Genomic DNA, 18,201 nt, shown 5'->3' on the forward strand with positions numbered 1-18,201 from the left:
AAGAGGTCTTGGTACCTCTTAGGGTGATCAGCAGGTCCACACTCAGCGGGAGCTTATGTGGTACGTTTTAGGGTATTGAGCCGAAAGAAAGTCAGAGTCAGTTAGTGTGTTGTTTTAGAATTGATATCTCTTAGGGGTGAAAAAGATTTCAAGCCACGTCCACGAAACAGCATCCTGGTACCTCTTATGGTTCCTTTTCAAATTTTCCGAGGGGCACCCCCATCCTTTTTGAACGGGAGTCCCCCCCGGGGCTTTGCTCATGGCAGGTGACGTGAGTGACAGCTGTTTGGAAGTAATATTACCTAATTTATGTCATAACGAGAGTCATAACTAAATTGTATCAGGAAAAAAAAAGTCCTGATTACGGTACTGAACTGAAATTACAACTGGCTTTTGTAGAGAAAAGGCACTCAAACAGGCTAATTTTACATTCGAAACAGTATTGTCCAAAGTTTAGCCGTGACACTCCGGACTCTTGAGTGATTGCTTTTCTCTGACATAAATAGAAAATGCGAGACACGCATGAACAAAAAAAACTAAAAATTAACAGCTGAAATAAGTGAGAACGCCCACAGTTCGTTAACAACAATAACTAAAAGTCTTCTAAAGCAAAGGTTCTATTGTGTTGAAAACAGCAGAAATTTAACGGCCCGTCGCGCGGGTGAATTTTTAATGGTTTTCCACTAAGTTTAACAAAGAAACTTACTGTGACCGACCCTGTCCTGTAAAGGAAATATAAAGCGAGGCTTTAACTAGTTAACGATGGAGTCAAATACGAACGCGGTTGAAGGTTCTGATAAAGTGGCTGAAAAAATCCACGTAAAACAAGTTATCACCTATGTAATAGAATTCCGGGCTAATGTGAGGAGCGGCCTAAGATTTCACCGTACCTAACTGCCCCAGACCGGTGCTGTCTGTGATAAATACAGGTAAGGTGTTTCTCACATTGAACAGTTCAAAAAAGATTCAGTCTTCTGAGATAAAAAAGAAAGAATATCAACCTTAATTCTTACTCTTCTTCCATTTTGAAACCATGATCAAAAGTCGTGTGGTAAATTCTTCTGGCAGTATTTCATCGTACCCAAACTGAACAGAGTACGTTACTTCCAGGAGCGACATAAAGAGATTGCCATGTTCATGCGCGAAGGTTTTACTGAATTTTCAATGTATATACTATTATTGAAAGCCATTTTCCCTTTTTTTCCTCATACGCTAGACAGCAATAGTGGTTTTCCTTTATTTAGGGTCGAAACGTGTTCATATTGTAAGCTGCTTTTACTGGAATATTACCCCAACCTTACAGCTATGGCATACATGATAAAGGGAAATGGTTGTGTGAGACGCGACAAATTTCTTTGTTGTATGCTTTTCTTCGCTTTTTTGGCCTTGACCGTGCACAAAACACAATTGCTGTTTACTACCGACTGAGGAACTAACCAATAGCAACGTTTCAGTTACCTAATTCGTGCAAGATGTATGAATGCGGGGTGGGCAACCTTTCTGGCTATGTAAAAATGTAGATGTAGAAGATTTCGCACGAGAACCTTCCAACATAAATATTTTCATCTCTGTTCTCTTCTTTGAAGTTTGCCGTCGTGATCGGCTTCATAACCATTCCCCTTTTTCGTAAGATAGAAAAATGTGGGACCTCTCCTCCTTCATAAAAAACACTCAAAATCTGCCCTGCAAATTGTTATTTTATTTTGATTGCGTGAATGTTAAACCAGAGCAACTGTAGGAAGAAATGATAAGTTAACAGATTACTGACCATTACTCGCTTCGACAAAGCGAAGTTGGGCCATTTTTATGCGGCAAGTTGTTGAAACAAAAGTTTGATTGGCAGTTTGTATCGTTCCTAAGTTTTCAGGCTTGGCGAAACGCAAGGTCTGTAAATCATCAGTCGTAGAACCTAATAAACCACAATGAAGTGAAAAAATATAATAGTAACAATTTATTGCAGAAATATATGTTCAAGTTATCCAAGAGTCAGGAGTCCAGCAATGCAGGCCTTAAAAACTTCTCTATGTCACGCGGTTGCGGCAATCCTAGTGCAACTTGTTACTATGACAACGGGAACAGAATTTCATTGTCGCGGAACCTGCTATAAGGGCGAGTTCCGTCCAGAAAAACATGTAATCAAAGATTATGCTCTTCTTGGGCATTCGTTCCGAAATCTTAGCGATTTAACAGACCAGGAATGTTTCAGTGCCTGCATCAGTGACTGCAGATGTCTCTCATTTCAAACGAGAGATTCCAGCTGTGAATTGTTAGAAGAGGACAGAGGGACAGCGGCCCAGGATTTCGGACAGGTACCAGGGTACGCCTATTACGACATAACTCAGGAATTTGTGCAACAGGTATGCAATGATAACCCTCAAAAGCAAATTGGCATTTTCTCTGCCCGCGCTATTTATGTTGCTTGGAAGGGGGCTGCAGGACTGCCACCTTATTCAAAAAAGCCCAAACTCATCCCAGTTCGAATACGATTCGGGCACACGCTTCATGTACCGGAACATTCTGGGGCATTGACGGTCGCGTGACGCGAAATACAACAAATACAATACATCCGGAATATCCTATTAAAATGCAGCCTGTTTTTCTTAAATTCGACTTTGAATACTTCACGTGTACTATACATTCTCAGCTCGGTTGAATACCCTCTGATATTTTCCCTTTGGCACAGTGATGCACATGCAGCACATTGAAACATGTTTTTGTAATTCACACAGGATGCTAACAACTGTCTAAATGGATGCTGTCGGTCGAATCCTTGTTTATACGGAGGAACATGTTCAGAGCTCTGTACTGACGTGAAACTGAAATTCAGTTGTGCGTGTCCTGTAAATTTCGGAGGTAGAGTATGCGAGATCGCACCTTCATGTCTGGACATCAAAACAAGAAATCCACAAGCAACGAGCGGAGAATACACAATACAAGACACATCGGGGAATTTATTCAAAACCTACTGCGATTTCAGTTCTGAGGCGGATTTTGTTTGGACTTTAATAGAAACATTTTCTCTGGCGAACTTAGAGCATTTCGCTGGGGTGCACTTTGGCGCGGATTGGCCTCGAAATGAAGGCAGCGTGAATTGGCTTGATTTTCGATTGACGCGGAATGAAATGAATTACATTACAAATCAGGGAGCGACGCATTTCAGAGCGACATGTGACTTCGAGAAAGACAAGTTTGACATTAACACCGACTACCTGAGAGGAAAGATTGCGATTGTGGATTTTTTCTCAGGGGATAACGACATCATCAACACTTGCATTGAATACGAGCGGGTGCGAATCTTTGGAGCTGGCTGTGACAACTGTACAGCGGAAACCTGGCACGCACCAGGCTATCACGCTCACATAGAGGATAATTCATGCGACTTACAAGTCGAGATTAACTACTTCGGTTCACGTCGAGAATATTTTGGGTATTTTCAAGCAATTAAAAGCGACCATCGGTGTTCATCCTCGCCAGGGTCAACGACGCAGTGGTGGCTGGGAGTAAAGCTGCAACAACAAGCACAACAACAAGCACAACAACAACAACAACAACAACAACAACAACAACAACAACAACAACGATGACGACCGTAGTAACCTTCACTTTTATTAATTGTTGCAGAAAACGTTCATTCGTCAGAAAGAAAGCTTTTTCACCCAAGACTTCGTGAAACCTCGATGTCTACCAGAGATTCACGTCTTGTACAACCGTAGCAAATATTTCATTTTCACGAGCACTCTAAAAATACTTCTAACGCACACCAAAACAGCATGTGAGTCTGTAAATACACAATTCGTCGTAAAAATATAAATCAAGAAGCTCAAAACCCAGCTCTTTAACTTTTACCAATATTTTACAAGTGTCCGTGGGTTGGCAACAATTTTTAAAAAAAAAAACGTCTGGCCCAGTTAATTATGCTTCTTCCTAACAGCTTATGTAACGCTTGGTCAAAATCTCTCGAGGTTTAATTTTTAAAAACATTTTAGGGGCTTCCGCCATCAACGAGTTTTCACGCGATACTTCTGCTACGGAGGGGTGCGGTGTGAGAATGTTTGAAGAAGATCAGGCTTCAACCAGATCTAAATAGTAGCATCCTTGATGAAACGGCAGGTCCAACGAGTTCTGCATACTCCTGAACCTCCTGTCGATCATTGGCCTCTGTGATCGCCGCATAAAGCTGTGAAAAAAGAAACAACAGCAACGGTAAATATAGGCTGTGGAGGCCAGAACGGTGACGTTGGGGATAGCGTTCTTAGGAATCTCGCAGTTATCTAGATTCCTTCATCTTAGTTATCTTTACTTAGATGAGTGTGTAAAGACTGCTCTCAGTACCAAATAGTAACACAAAATTTCGCCTCTGCGTCTTACGTTCGTCTTCAACACAGAATTTAGTCATTTCATATTTTTTCCCTGGAGGAGGAGAACTAAGGACGGGCTTATGCGTGATCATGCCAGTTGCAAAAATTCACCCCCTCCCCCATTCCTCCCGGTGCTTCCACATGCCTTGTTGACACGAAATTCTTGACAAACCCCTGCTTCGTCTGCCATGTTAATCCACTTTCACGCATTGGAGATTCATTCCCGCGTAAAAAGCGAGGCTTAGCCGCAACATTAGCTAATTTGACGTAAATATGAATAATAATAGATCAGTACAACGAGAAGAATAACCCCCTACTGTTGATCAATCGAATCCCGTTCTCGTTGCCACTGAGGTTTGCTTGAACTCTTTTATCGTAAGAGTGGAGAAGGGAAGGGAATTAAATTAAGACATACCTGGTATGGCATTGCTTGTCGCTCAAACAGTACAAGTACATCTTCTGTAGAACCTTGGGTTGCTTCTGGAGGATCAGCGTAAAAAAATACAAGGAGAGAGCAGGCCATGACTAAGTGGGTAGAAAATGTGTCCGATGGATAAGAACCCAATGTCCTTCACATCGACGGAAACCTAGAGATACTACCGCTAAATACTGGTTTTTCTTCTCAAGGGGGCACGACTACAGAGAAAAGAGGTTACACCCGAGAAAATTAAAATTAAAGTCTCCTTATTTTGTTAGACTAGTTTCTTCCAATTTTGTACAGTTGTTACCTTCGTCGGGGTCATCAAGTCGAGAATATTTACTGAGGTCGAGTTTTGGACGACAATGCTCAATTGGAATCCAGTTATAAGTTTCTGGACAGGCGAGGTAAGATGGCGCATAGTTGCCCTGTAAGGAAAAGGGAAACATTCAGTGTTTAGAATTACGGACCGACGTCTGCCTTTAAGTCTTGATGGCTTATCACTCCGGTGCTTAACTCTAGGTTTTTATAGCATACAGCAACCAAAGCTATTGCTTCTCGACTGGATAAGTTGCTTGCCCATCACAGGTAACTACTACAGGTTTCTCTAACAATTTGCTGGTACCCATTTACACTCTTGGGCGGAGTGAGAGAAAACGTCTTGAGAATGACCCCGGCCAGTGCGTAAACCTGGAGTCCAATGCAATTACCATTACAAGTAGATTTAAAGATATAATGTATTTACCCCTTTTGCAACAGCAGTGCCTGCACAATCGCTTTGCCATGTTATGGCACACTCTCTCGATGGCTGTGTTTTTTTTCCCATCGAGGGTGATTCATATTCTCGTGGCCTTTTCTATCACGATACCGCAAATATTTACTACATAAAACATTCGACAGTCACTGTAATTTCTCCAGGCTGTTTGGATTCTGAACAGTCAATGCTTCTTGTACTATACTGAGGTAACAAAACGATTTCTTTTTAACCAGGGAAAAGAGAAATTGATGCCGTAAAAATGACACTAACCATACGATTCATGTGGACCGAATGTGCAATCTTTAGATCCACGCGAGTCATGCACGATGCTGACAGAAGTAGAGTAAAAGAAAGCACATACACTAAGCACCTTCCAGTTTACCTAAACATACCTTATATCTCATTTTAGGACAGGAGTGGATGTAGAAGCCCATATAATAATCCCGAATAGATGAAATGGTTCTTTGAAGTGAGCGAGTAAAGTGAATTTCCCTGAAAAGGAAATGAAGCAAGTTGATCTCGGAGGCCTAGAAGCTTACGAAAATCATTAAAAATGAGTTCAGTAATATCATCGCAACTTTCCCGTCATAGTATCTCGACTTGCTGTGGACCTGTTTGGCTGGAAATAATGTTGCTTACGTTCTGGTATCGCAACAGTGATGTTGGAATTGAAGCCACAACTGTTTTCGAGGGCTTTCTTTATAACTCATACATTTAAGCAGTGAGTGATACGCATCATGCTGGTAAAATGGTTAGTGTGGATAAGCACAGGAAGATCAAGATTACCTTAGAGCAGAATAGACGCCAAGGGATAAAAACGAATAATCAGGGTCATAGAAGAGATACACTGAGGACACACAACGAGGAAGAATGTCAATCACTCCTACTGTGATGAGTTTACCTGCCACAAAGAAAAAAAAACATGAAATGAATGTCGACTTGACATAACAAGACCACTCATTGAGGACACAATTAGTGTAGTAAACGAGTGCGAATTACAAAAAAAAGTAACCGTTAGAAGGTGCTGGGAGCATTGCATGGACCAAATAACCAATGGGTTTCATTTCTTGCCCAAAGGCCAACCAATCATGTTTTGCTCTGCTTGGCGTGTCAGTAGTTCGCCCAATATTGAGTTACTTTAACATAGCAGTTGTCAAATGCACAACAAAATGGTCTTGAGATGTTTGATATAGTTTAAACTTTTGATAGTCTCCTGTAACCCACTACTGCAGTGTCAGCAACACAAATGACACATGCGCAATATATAAATTTATTTACCAAGATTGTGATTACATTATTTCAAGCAAGGACTTACCGTCGAGAAAATATTGTTGATGAAACGAACCAAAGCCCATGGAAGGAGCTCCTGGTCCAGTAACATGCTGCATTTTTGGATTGAAAAGGCAAAATAAAAAGATATCCATAACGTTTAATAAATGTTACCTGGTAACTTACAGGCAGTTGCATTTGAACAAACTAACTACACCAGATTCTGCACACATTGCAGATGTTATACTGTTGGTGACTTGATTAGGAATAAAAAACTTGGCAATTGTGAAGAACAAGGTCAGTTCTTGTCAGTTGGTAGACAGTTGACTGAGAGATTGCGACTACATGCCATGACTGCACCAAATAACTGACAAACTGCCAACAGTTTGCAAAACAGTACAGCCAAGTCTGCTCACACACTACAAGAAACTGCTCATTGCAAATTCTTTCGCATGTGACGTTGAAGATGACCACTACCTAGTATGTCGACATCAATCAGCTAGAGCCATTTTCGCATGAGAAGGAAAATCAGACATTGACAAGTGAAACTCATTTTGAGCATACCACATGGCGGGGGCCATGGCGGAAGGAGAAACCTAGTGAATAGCTGCACCTTAGAAAAAAAAATACCCATTACACAATTCCCTCTACTAGAGTAACCTGGTTGTGTCATGTTATTACCGTTTCTCCTTCGCCCTAAAATTTGGTATCGTGGAGGTCACAGGTTCGAATCCCATTGAAGCCCTGATTTTTTTCAGGCTTCTTCTTTCCAATTGCTTAAATGGGAAAATTTACTGTGATGATCATTCTTCACTTTCATCTACAACTGCAGTTCAAATATGAATTATTTCATATATACTTCACATAGTGCTTCTCAGTTCACAATCTTTACTTTCACGACGTGTGTCTTAGACAACCTGTTTTGCACCTTTGAACATTTCAATGTTTAATTAAGCCACAAGGTTACAAATTGAATGCAAAAGAGTGCAAGCATACCTCAAGAGGCGAGTCAACCAAAAATCTTCTGAACTATAATCAAACGAGTCAAAGATGGTCATTAATTATCACAAAAAGGCAATTAAACTCTGAAAGAATGCTTATCTTGGGAAAATATCTTAAGTTTGTTATCACGGGGTTTGTTAAAATGAGGTTTTGTTCCATACATTGCCCCATTTAAGACTGGCTAGGCTGACGAATATCATTCCTTATACCGAGGACGCCCTCATGAAGAGGTTTGTTATATATAGGGTTCAACTGTACAAAGTGTTTTAGAGCTTTCCACCATTAACCATAATTATTTTAAGGTTGCATTTAACAATGAGACAGTAAAATTGGACATGAAAGGTACTCTATGTCTGAGAGAAGGTTACAGAAAGAGGGAAAGAAAGTATTTAAAGAACAAAATCCAACTGAAGGTTCTGACTGAATTGTTCTGAACTAAAATTAACTACATTTAACTAGAAGATTAACTGTGGAATAACAGGTTTATTAACATTTGAGCAATTAAATAAGGATGGGGCCACTTCCTGTTCTGTTGCACTTAACGAGGGGTTTCTATTTCCAACTTGGTATGAATGGAATCAATGATTGCGTATACATGATCACTTTCACATACTGACAAAAAAAAGGTAACTTAACTTATGCTTCAAGTATATGTATACACAGCAAAGACTTCACAGAGACCAAGTTCATGTTTCAAAGCTTTCTTTTACCCACTCAGACTCTGGTAGTTTAAACGTAGAGCGACCTAACCTGCATTTCATCACATTCATCTGGGCAGTCTTTGTGGACAGCCATTTGATATTTTGCAAACACAGCACAAGTCTGATCATATGTTGCTTTAAATTCTTCAGACTTCAAGTTCACTCTCACCAATTTAACCTGAGAATTGAAACAATGCAATGTTTCAGCTCACAAATTTAGAATTGAAAATTATTTTCTGTTGACGTAAAAAAACAAATGGACCACTCACGACCACGAGTCTAATCAATGAAACCATTCCCTGAAAATACACTGTATGTGTTTCAAAGAAAGAATGCCAATTATGCCTTGTAAAGTGCTTGATGGAACAGAAGTGGCCCCCTTCCCAACTCACTTTGAAAGTGGCTTTTAGAGTTAAATATTTTTAATACCCTTCTCTCAGTGCATTTTTCAGGGGGATCCTTATGGATTGCTCTTTGGTATTTAAAAAATAGCTCTGTAGTCTGTGGGAGAGTATGTTTGAATTCCTCATTGTCTGGGTCTGACCGAATCAGCTTGATCTATGGAGAAAGCAGATACCTGTTTTAAAATCATGTAATTCTTCACAAATTTGATTCATGGCCACACCAAGTAAGTAATAAGAGGCTTGCATACCAGAAAAGATAGACATAAAATGAAAAGCTGTTCTGATCAATATTAATACTGATACAGTATTATAGTGCAATCCAGATATCTCAACCTCTGAATTTCTGACATTTGTTGCATTTTAATTTGAGCTCTGTTTAGTGACATTTTGAACTCCCTTTTCCTTGAACAAATATTTGATTCCCTTGGAGGATTAGGAAATCAGGATTCTCAAGTGTGCATGTCATAAATTCTATGTTTACAATGAGTGATTCATTCAGCTAATGAAAGCCAATATCGTGTTACTTTTTTTTACAACATAACCATTAAACTAATTAACAATATTTGTGACTGACAATAACTTCAGGACTTTGATAGGAAGGTAGAGTTAAGTCTGCATACGAACCAATTGACCCATCAGGTTGGAGCTTTTCTGGGTTTCTGTAGTATGAAGTAACTAGGAGTATTTCTACTCCCTCCTGGATGGGGTGCTAGTCCATCACAGGGTTACCCCCAGCATTACGTTTGCCATTACCCATTTATACACCTGGGTGGAGAGAGGCACTGTGGGAGTATATTGTCTTGCTCAAGGACACAATGCAATTTCCCTGGCCAGGGCTTGAACTCGGACTGCGACAGCATGGAACCAATACCATACCTGGAGATCATGCACTGGTGTTTGGTTGGGTAATCTGTCAATCACAAACTCTTCCAATGATTTTGCCACAGGGGCCCTTGAAGTTTGAGTGCTTGTTTCAGAATCTGCTACCTAATGAAAATTATAAATGGAAACATAATCTGAGTGAGCTTCAGTAGTTGTGCACCATATTATATATTTTGTACATGAATAGGCAATCACGTTACTGCTTCAGTACCATAACAAATTGTTTGTGTTCTTACCCTGGTCAATCACAAAGCTTTCAAGAAGACAGCTTTATTTGTTGGAGTGGGTAGCTGATGTTATGTACAACAGGCCTAATCATGGTTTTCGATGCCATCTTGATGGGCAGGCAAAGTGGTCAGAAATTACAGCATTTGTATGGGAATCTGATGGCAAATAACTTTTTCACAAATTGAATTTTAAATAACTTTTTTCAAAAATTGAATTTTACACAAATGTGAATCGCAATGTTTCTAGAAGTGTAAGTAAATACTAACATCAAGGCACATACAGTAGTGTGCCCTGATGGCAATATACTGGTGCTGCAACTCTGCACATTTTGCAGGCCTATGATGCTAGACAATAATAATATTATTTACAAATGAAAAATCGCTGTGCAATGTAATATTTGTCTCCATCCTGTATCTACCTGTTCTCCTTTAGCCAAGGCCAGTTTCTGCCTTTTTCTCTCAAGACGAAGAATTTTGGCTTTTCGGCAAGCAGGCTTGTCTGGATCAGCTCCAATGCCAGGTGCTAGCAAGAGAGAAAATAAGAACATTTTATGAGTAGCTAATTTCAAAGCCAATGTCTTGTAAAGACAAAAGTTAAAAATATATCCAAAAAATAGTTTCAATCATTCTTAAGTACTATAAATCTATGGAAACAAAAAGCAAAATTTCCACTTTTGTATTTACTTACACTTCTAGAAACATGGCTTTGGTGACTGCTATATAATGTGCCTAATAATATTACTGTTACCCTTATTTTCAATTAGCCAGTCAGAAGCTGTGTCTACTATCCTGATATCCTGCAATGTCACTGACCTGATATGGCTACAATATCATGGTCACTTGGCCAAATTTGGGTACGGTAAATACCTAATTGTACAGATTTTAGTATCCTTTGGCAGCATATTAGGCTTGTTTGGTCTCACCATGAGTATTTTGACTTGACTACATCTCGCCAAAATATGAACCATGGCTCGACCAAACTCGCCTGATATGCCACCAAAGTGTACCAAATGATATAACTGGTATAACAAAAACCACTTCTACCTGGTGCTTGTTTTTTCAACAGCTTAGTTTTGTTTACAGGTTCACATACTGATTGGCCAGATGACAACGCTACTTGTGAATCTTTTGGTTCTTTCGTGGTAACCAAATCAGCAGTTCCCTTTACATTGCTCCTTTCCAGTTTGTCTGTATTGATATCCCTTGTTTTGATAGTCTCAGATGGCTTTGTGCCAGGCATGGGCTCTAAAAAAGCTGGATCATTCACTTCACTAAACTCTGCAAGAGTTTGCTTTCCAGCATCTTTACAATCAGCATTAGAAAAAGTTGATTCTGAAATGAATAGTAAGAATAAATGCAGTCATTTAGTTTGTTACCAATATTCATGGCCCTCTATGGATTCCATTTCTTATAATGTGTAGGTTCTTGAATAAGTAAGTTCTTCTTTTTCCTTTGGCAAAAATATATAAATTCTGATCATCTTGGATGAAGGACTTCATGCTCTAATCATCTTATTGTCTAAATCCCACCCCAAATTTTTAATTTTTTCTTAATAAATATACCATTACACAGTTCTCGACAGTTTTGAGAACTTGATACCAAATTCAAGATTGCTATCCCATAGTTTGTGATTTTCTTGATCCTCATAACCTGTTGATAACATGCACTAATACTGTACAAGTCTATAAAACAACTTACAGTGTAGAAACACAGCATTGTGAAGATTACAAATTTAAAATACTATAAACACATAGATTACCTGATTTGGGAACTGTGAGAAACTTGGTCATTTTCTTCAGTACTTTCTTCTGAGACTTGGTGGGATGGAAGGTGTGTGTATCACATCTGATTAATTAAATCACATTATTGTGTTTTTAAAGTTTCTGTGTTGTTGATTAAAGCAGAAGGCGTGAAGGTTCTAAAGGAAAAGTCTGTACTGAGAAAAACTGGCTCAAACTGCCTCACAGTCTAACCCTGAGCATTTTTACTTGGCTGTCTTAATAGACCTTTCCACATTCCAGCAAACCATGGTGCCGAATTAAGGTCAGGGAGGGCAAAACTGCAGCAAAATATGGATAAAAATGTTCACCCTAACCTTGCTCTGGTACTATTGTTTGTACGCACTAAAGTGGAATTCAGGAAAGGTCTATTAGTATTTCATAGGAACCCTTTTAGTATGCTCCCTGGTAGAGAACAGCACCGAAAATTAATCGCCTTCATCAACTCATTACAAGAAAAGGTGGCCAGGCAGTGCCCAAGCCTGGATGGCTTGATCCAGAGCTCAATGTGCTTCCAATCAGGCCATCTGGTCTTCCTTGATTGAGTTTACCAGCCAAATGTTTGATATATTAGATATCTAAAACATACTTGATTGTGTAGGCTGGACAACATGTTGTTTTCATAGTTGGCTTGTACACATATTTACCACTCCTGAAATTAACAAACAAACAAAATAGACAAATTTATATGATATAGCAACAACGATTATAATTTGAAGAAATAGGCTAAATAATTATTACAGCAAAGTGTGTTTCCATAGTAGGTTTGATTGCTTGTTTTTGGCATGGAATACAATGGTTCTACACTCGGCACAACCCTTGATATCATGGTTTGACCTTGTATTGTACAATGTAGCTTAAAATGGGTGACTCTATAAATAATAAATAATTGTGAAGTTAGTATGCTTCCTAACATCACTCTGTTTCTGTCACCCCTTTATAGCTACAACTTACTAATGATTAACAAGTTTAGGTTTAGGTTTATTGCAAAGGGTCCATCAATCATTGGGCTAATCTTGCATCAGATTTCATTCAGGCTCCTTTTGATATGCTAAAATTCAGTGACAATACAAACAAAGGAGACTGAATGCCTATAAATCATTTTCACCTTCTAGGCATCACTGTCAAGCTGAATAAACAAATGCAGCCTATTGGTCAATGGTCAATTTGTGCTTTTGGGGGTCAATGCTTTTTTTGTTCGACGGGAGGGGGGGGGGGGTGGTCAATGTTTTTTTTTTTTTCACAAACCTTCTCCACCCTCTGTCAATAAGGTCTTGATAGTCCAAGCAAGTCATGGTATGTGCCCACATGCCTTTGAACAAAAATTAAAGCAAAATATCAAAAGCTTAAACAACAGTATTAAAGTTACGTTCATATTATTTCTGTAAACCAGACTCCCATTTAAAATTATTACGGTTTAGGGAGCAGGGTTACCGGTCGTTCAGTCCCCAAGTCGATTAGCCCCAAGCCGGTTAGCCCCTAACAAGAGGTCGATTAGCCCCCATATTCACCCTCAAAGAACGAGAAACAGACAGTGTTTTCGACTTCTGGTCGTGGGGCCAAACGGTTAGAAGCTAATCGACTTTGGGGCTAATAAAAACGAAAGGGGTGTTGATCATGTCAGAAACATCCGCATTATATAAACTCATTCAAATCTTTGTACAAACTAACTTTACCAACTTCAAAAGGAATTTACCAATGGCTATTTACCATGCGATTGGTTGGTGCTACTACTTTTACAATAGCCACAACGGTGACCTCCAGAATCGCCGAAATACTCCACAATACTGTGGCGGCCCGCCATTTTGAAAGATGCCCAAACGGGGCAACCCGGAAAAAGAGCGAGGACTGGGCCAAGTAAAACCACTGACCGCTCATTTGATGACATTGCGGGCGTCAAATTGGTCTTGTCTCCTTTCTCGATCTTCGGAAGAAGTATGTCGGATTTTGGCTTTTCTTCACCGTCATCCTCGAGTTCCTCGGGGGGAATGAATGGCGCTCAAAGAGCTGAATTAATGGAACAAGTCCAAAGTCAACTTTTAGTTGCAACGCTACAGGAAATGCTCGCGGTAAGTTTTTAACACGCCGCGTAACTTGCCCCCAGTGGCCGGTACATGTGCTCAAGCTTAATATTCCCATGTGGTGTCACTTTAAAACGCAGTCTAGAATTGACAGAAATGAAAATCAGTTACCCCTGGCTATAGTGCTCAACGGGTCTTTATGTCTCCCATGTAGTCCATGTAGATTCAATGTTACGGATGATGCAACCTCCTGGCTGAGCTGCACGCAGGCCGGCATATCACACACGTATAATTAGTGCATAGTTAGTGGAGGAGACTCTACTAACTATGATTAGTGGTACTGAGGGAAACAGTTGGTAATCTCGTTGTTTCTCGAGAAGAAGTCGAGATAAGAAGGAAAACAAAACTAACTGTTTTTCAAAGGACCAGTAATTAAGTGTTTTTCTGTATAGCTGGAGCTTAGTGTAAAGTATAAGGAAGAGTAGAAGTCAGAGTAACCTCCAGTAAGAGGGAGAGAGTGCAACATTTGGATTCAGAAGCAGTTGTTGCCTGCTGGGCGACGTTTAGATTTAGCCATGGCCACATGACCATAAATCAGCCAATAAGAAGGTGTGTTAGATTCAATAAACTCCAGCTATATAGCAATACATTTTGTTTGTGCCATCTTTCCCATTCAGGATTACTCAGGTTACTAAAGATCATTTTTTGGCGTTCTTTAAATTTAAATTCTTTTATTGACCAAGCTTGTTTGGTTAAGATGGCTGGATATTGGCCTCGTTACTGGCCTCAGTTTCTTTTGGGGACCTCTCTTTTTTTTTTGCATGTTTATGGACGTCTACTCCATTGGGGTTTATGAACATGCCCCCAAAAAACATGGCCAATATCAAGCCACCTTGACCTCACGCTCGGTCAATAACATTATAACAGTAACATCATCAGTTGAAATCCTGACCCCCATCACCCCCATGGCAGAGTGAGGATTTGATTTCATGTCATTGCAATATTGTTGACAAACTTGGGGACACTCGCTGGACTGGTAAAATTGCCACCCAAGAGGGTCCACTTTCTACTTTAGAAGTACTAACTCTAAGTGAGAGGCACAGTGGCCCCATGTTAGTGCGCTCATCTCCAGACCGAACGGTCCGGGTTCAAGCCCTGGATGGGGACATTAGGGGTGGCGAATGGCAAATGTGAGACTTTGCTAGACAACGAGATAAGCGTTTTTCTTTGCAAGCCCAAGACATTTTGATTTCTTCAATTGTGAGACTGAGATGTTAAAGTGTTTTAAGTGCGAACTCAAGACGTTCAGGTGCTAAGATGTTGTGATGTCATTTAACTTTACTAAGAAAAATAAACAAATCGGTACTTTGAGACTTTCTTAGCCTTGAAAAAATCAAGACTGCGAGACAGCTTTGGGAGAAAAATCGAGACTGCGAGACGCGCATAACCGCTAAAAAACGAGACTGCAAGACCCGTGAAATTCAGCGAAAATTTTGCGAGACCCATGGTTTTTAAAGGACCATTCGCCACCCCTGACATTGTGTTGTGTTGTTGGGCAAGACAGTTAATTCTCACAGTGCCTCTCTCCACCCAGTTGTATAAATGGGTATCAGCAATATTACTGGTGGGGGTAACTCTGCAATGGACTAGCATCCCATCCAGGGAGGAGTAGAAATACTCCTAGTACTTCATACCACAGAAACTGGGATAAGTTCCAGCCTGATGGGCCACTTGGCTCATATGCAGACTCAACCTACTAGCTTTAAGTTACATGAATAACCAGGTTCACAAAATTTTGATACATAGGTGCATAATGGTTAATGTTCAAGCCAGAAATGTTAGCGATCTCATGAATTCCAGTGAAATCTGGAGCATCTATTTCTCAACATTAATTTCCTATCTGTTTTAACTTTTCAACTAGAAAATGTCTGACAAATGCTTCAAAAAGTGTGTTAACAAACCAGGACCACAGCTTGATAATTCTGAACAGGTACGATTAAGCTCTGTTTGGTACATTTTCATCTAACAGTGCTATGTTACAGGATATTACCATCTATCATAAATTGGTCTGTACACATGTAACCACTAAACAGCCTCAACAAAATCAGTGAGGGGAGTGAGTCAAGAGTGGTTTAAGGAGCAAGAGCTCACAGGGGAAGCCTTTGAAACATGATATCAGTTTTTAATATCATGATTTGAGTGGCTGGATTGCTATTTGTTGATGGCTTTGCAATAAATACTGTCACCTTTGACAACTTCGAAAAGTTTTCGCACCTGGAAAGCCATAGGAAAATCTCAAACCTCATGATTACAGAGCTGTTTTATTCTCATATTCTTAATATGAACAGAGGTTCCCTTCATACAAAACGTTTCAGGTGTATACACTTCTCTGTTTTTAAATACAGATTAGTGGTAACTAAAAATGTCTTTGGGGGCCTGAAAAGTTTGCGGGGCTTTCATTGCGTTGGGTTCTTAGGTAAGACACCTTACTCTCACAGAGCTTCTCCCCACCCAGGTGTATAAATGGGCAACAGCAAATTTAATGCCATGGGATAACCCTGCAATGGATTGGCATCCCATTGAGAGGGAGTAGAAATACTCCTGATGAGCTTGTAGTACATAGGGCATTAAGACTTTACTTACAATTATATCTAACATAAGATAAAACTTGCAGTAATATCTAACATCAGAATCAATGGATGTGTAACACCTAGCTGAGATAATTTAAGTATTCTAGGTCTTAAATCATGGGAGGTGTGGTGGCCTCATGCTTAGTGTGTTCATCTCTAAATCGAGCAGTCCAGGTTCAAACCCTGGCCGAAAACATTGTGTTGTGTTCATGGGCAAGTTACTGTACTCTCACAGTGCCTCCCTCTTCCAAGGTGTATAAATGGATACCGCCAAAATAAATGCTGGGGGTAACCCTGAGATGGACTAGTATCCCATCCAGGGGGGAGTAGAAATACTCTTAGTCGCTTCATGCTACAGTAACCGGGATAAGCTCTGGCGTGATCCAGGTCACTTGGCTAGTATGCAGACTTGACCTAGGTCTTAAATCAGTTGTTGTTGATTGCATAGGGTAATTCTCTCCCCTTGATACATTTAAATACATTTATCATTAAGCATTTTTTTCATTTATCTCTGTTTTTCAGAAATGTATATCTATGTGTATGGATCGGTTCATGGATGCATGGAATACGGTATCAAAAACAACCAAGTCCAGGCTACAGAGAGAACATTCACCAGGAGGAAGTTTTAGTTAAACGCTACAGATGCAGTTTTTGTGCTGATTTGTCATGCAAAGTATCACTCTGTCTCAAGTCAAGCGATTATCACATCAGAACTGACTTTCAACGTTTTGTTTCTTTTGATTTATGTTAATGGAATTGTTTTTTTCAAAACTCAACTTTTTGGGTACCTCCCATTCAAGGTGTCTTGTTAAAAGGAACACTTCATTATGGTGATCCTAGGCCTTACACAAAGTGAATGCTTTATTTTATAACCTATCATACATCTAACATGTGATAACGGTCCTATCAAAATGGGACATGCATTCACCTACAGTGTACATAGTGCCAAAAAAGTGGATGTCAACTGTACTTTGGACACTATCATTACATGTACATATGGATTGGTCTTAAAGTGTTGTTATATGAAGCTGGCTGTACTGTGTTGCAAAGGCAAAGAATAATAGTTATGTGACAAACTGTCCATAGGCTTTGTTAATATTCACATCACTTTAATGTAAGCATTTTTCCTACACTTGTTAAACTTGAATAACCAGCTGGTGTGGCAAAAAATGTTTAATTGACCATTTTGGACATAATGTTACCCGTATAATTTGTTAATTTTACCCTAATGCAGAAAATATGAAAGAAGTTCTCATCAATTTCTAAGCCGGCCTCGATTCGTTGTAAAATGTTTCAAATCCCATCCACTACACAAAAAGTATGGTAGCTTCGTCAATTTGCAATAAAAGCCTGAAGTGATGATGCATGTATCTCCAGTATGTGTACTTTTATCGGCATTACTTTGAAGTGGTATTACGTGTCATAATTAAGAAGGACATATCAATTTTCAGAACCCCGTCCCTTCGGAAAGAAATTTTTTGTGGCCCGGTCACCTTTTTTCCTGACCTGGTAATCCTCATAAATAATGAAACGTCCCTTAATGAGTGACCACCATTTTGCCTGGTCGTTTTCCACTACCCTTACTTTTTCTCCTTACTCTTGGAGAGGGTTTGCATCCGTTGTTGTGTGTTCATTTGATTACTACCCTGCCCTTCCAATTTGTAACCCTCGACTTTCCATACGTAACATTGTAGTGCCCAGGTACGAGTTTAGCGCTACAGTGTTACGTAGGACTTGTAGGTAGCGCTTGTCGC

General features: G+C 39.8%; 3 protein-coding genes across 8 annotated transcripts; 2 read left to right on the forward strand and 1 right to left on the reverse strand.

Moving 5' to 3' along the window:
- The first annotated feature begins 1,984 nt into the window (after nt 1-1,984).
- LOC110049410 (uncharacterized) lies at nt 1,985-3,880 on the forward strand. The gene is made up of 2 exons (XM_020755205.2): nt 1,985-2,357; nt 2,730-3,880. Exons 1-2 carry the CDS (start codon nt 2,001-2,003, stop codon nt 3,582-3,584), a joined length of 1,212 nt encoding a protein of 403 aa, XP_020610864.2. The 5' UTR covers nt 1,985-2,000; the 3' UTR covers nt 3,585-3,880.
- On the reverse strand, nt 3,586-13,699 carry LOC110049411 (arginyl-tRNA--protein transferase 1-like). 6 transcript variants are annotated; one of them, XM_089283132.1, is made up of 16 exons: nt 13,507-13,632; nt 13,045-13,108; nt 12,386-12,448; nt 11,778-11,863; nt 11,063-11,350; nt 10,438-10,541; nt 9,786-9,896; nt 8,935-9,063; nt 8,555-8,683; nt 7,799-7,831; nt 6,849-6,915; nt 6,320-6,434; nt 5,926-6,025; nt 5,087-5,204; nt 4,774-4,838; nt 3,586-4,177 (listed from the first exon to the last, which is right to left on the reverse strand). In XM_089283132.1, exons 1-16 carry the CDS (start codon nt 13,598-13,600, stop codon nt 4,070-4,072), a joined length of 1,674 nt encoding a protein of 557 aa, XP_089139258.1. In that variant the 5' UTR covers nt 13,601-13,632; the 3' UTR covers nt 3,586-4,069. The 6 variants fall into 6 exon arrangements, with proteins under 6 accessions (XP_089139258.1, XP_089139253.1, XP_089139254.1 ...); XM_089283127.1 differs by lacking the exon at nt 8,935-9,063 and having other exon boundaries at nt 13,507-13,699; XM_089283128.1 differs by lacking the exon at nt 8,555-8,683.
- LOC110049418 (mitochondrial import inner membrane translocase subunit Tim13-like) lies at nt 13,686-17,817 on the forward strand. Its single transcript, XM_020755211.2, has 3 exons — nt 13,686-13,865; nt 15,739-15,807; nt 16,970-17,817. Exons 1-3 carry the CDS (start codon nt 13,734-13,736, stop codon nt 17,078-17,080), a joined length of 312 nt encoding a protein of 103 aa, XP_020610870.1. The 5' UTR covers nt 13,686-13,733; the 3' UTR covers nt 17,081-17,817.
- The last annotated feature ends 384 nt before the right edge of the window (nt 17,818-18,201 follow it).

Source organism: Orbicella faveolata, unplaced genomic scaffold (assembly GCF_042242905.1).
Source record: "Orbicella faveolata isolate gen_17 unplaced genomic scaffold, um_ofav_v1 contig_12, whole genome shotgun sequence".
Taxonomy (NCBI): Eukaryota; Metazoa; Cnidaria; class Anthozoa; order Scleractinia; family Merulinidae; genus Orbicella; species Orbicella faveolata.

Bases quoted from the DNA above. Each gene is read 5' to 3' on its own strand.
- LOC110049410 (XM_020755205.2), top strand. From the start codon at position 2,001: ATGCAGGCCTTAAAAACTTCTCTATGTCACGCGGTTGCGGCAATCCTA. The intron at 2,358-2,729 runs GTATGCAATGAT...TAATTCACACAG, and splicing joins CTCAGGAATTTGTGCAACAG to GATGCTAACAACTGTCTAAA.
- LOC110049411 (XM_089283132.1), bottom strand. From the start codon at position 13,600: ATGGCGGGCCGCCACAGTATTGTGGAGTATTTCGGCGATTCTGGAGGT. The intron at 7,832-8,554 runs GTTAGGTCGCTC...GTTTGATTATAG, and splicing joins ATGAATGTGATGAAATGCAG to TTCAGAAGATTTTTGGTTGA. The intron at 4,839-5,086 runs GTAACAACTGTA...CTGATCCTCCAG, and splicing joins ACTTGATGACCCCGACGAAG to AAGCAACCCAAGGTTCTACA.
- LOC110049418 (XM_020755211.2), top strand. From the start codon at position 13,734: ATGTCGGATTTTGGCTTTTCTTCACCGTCATCCTCGAGTTCCTCGGGG. The intron at 13,866-15,738 runs GTAAGTTTTTAA...CTTTTCAACTAG, and splicing joins CGCTACAGGAAATGCTCGCG to AAAATGTCTGACAAATGCTT. The intron at 15,808-16,969 runs GTACGATTAAGC...TCTGTTTTTCAG, and splicing joins AGCTTGATAATTCTGAACAG to AAATGTATATCTATGTGTAT.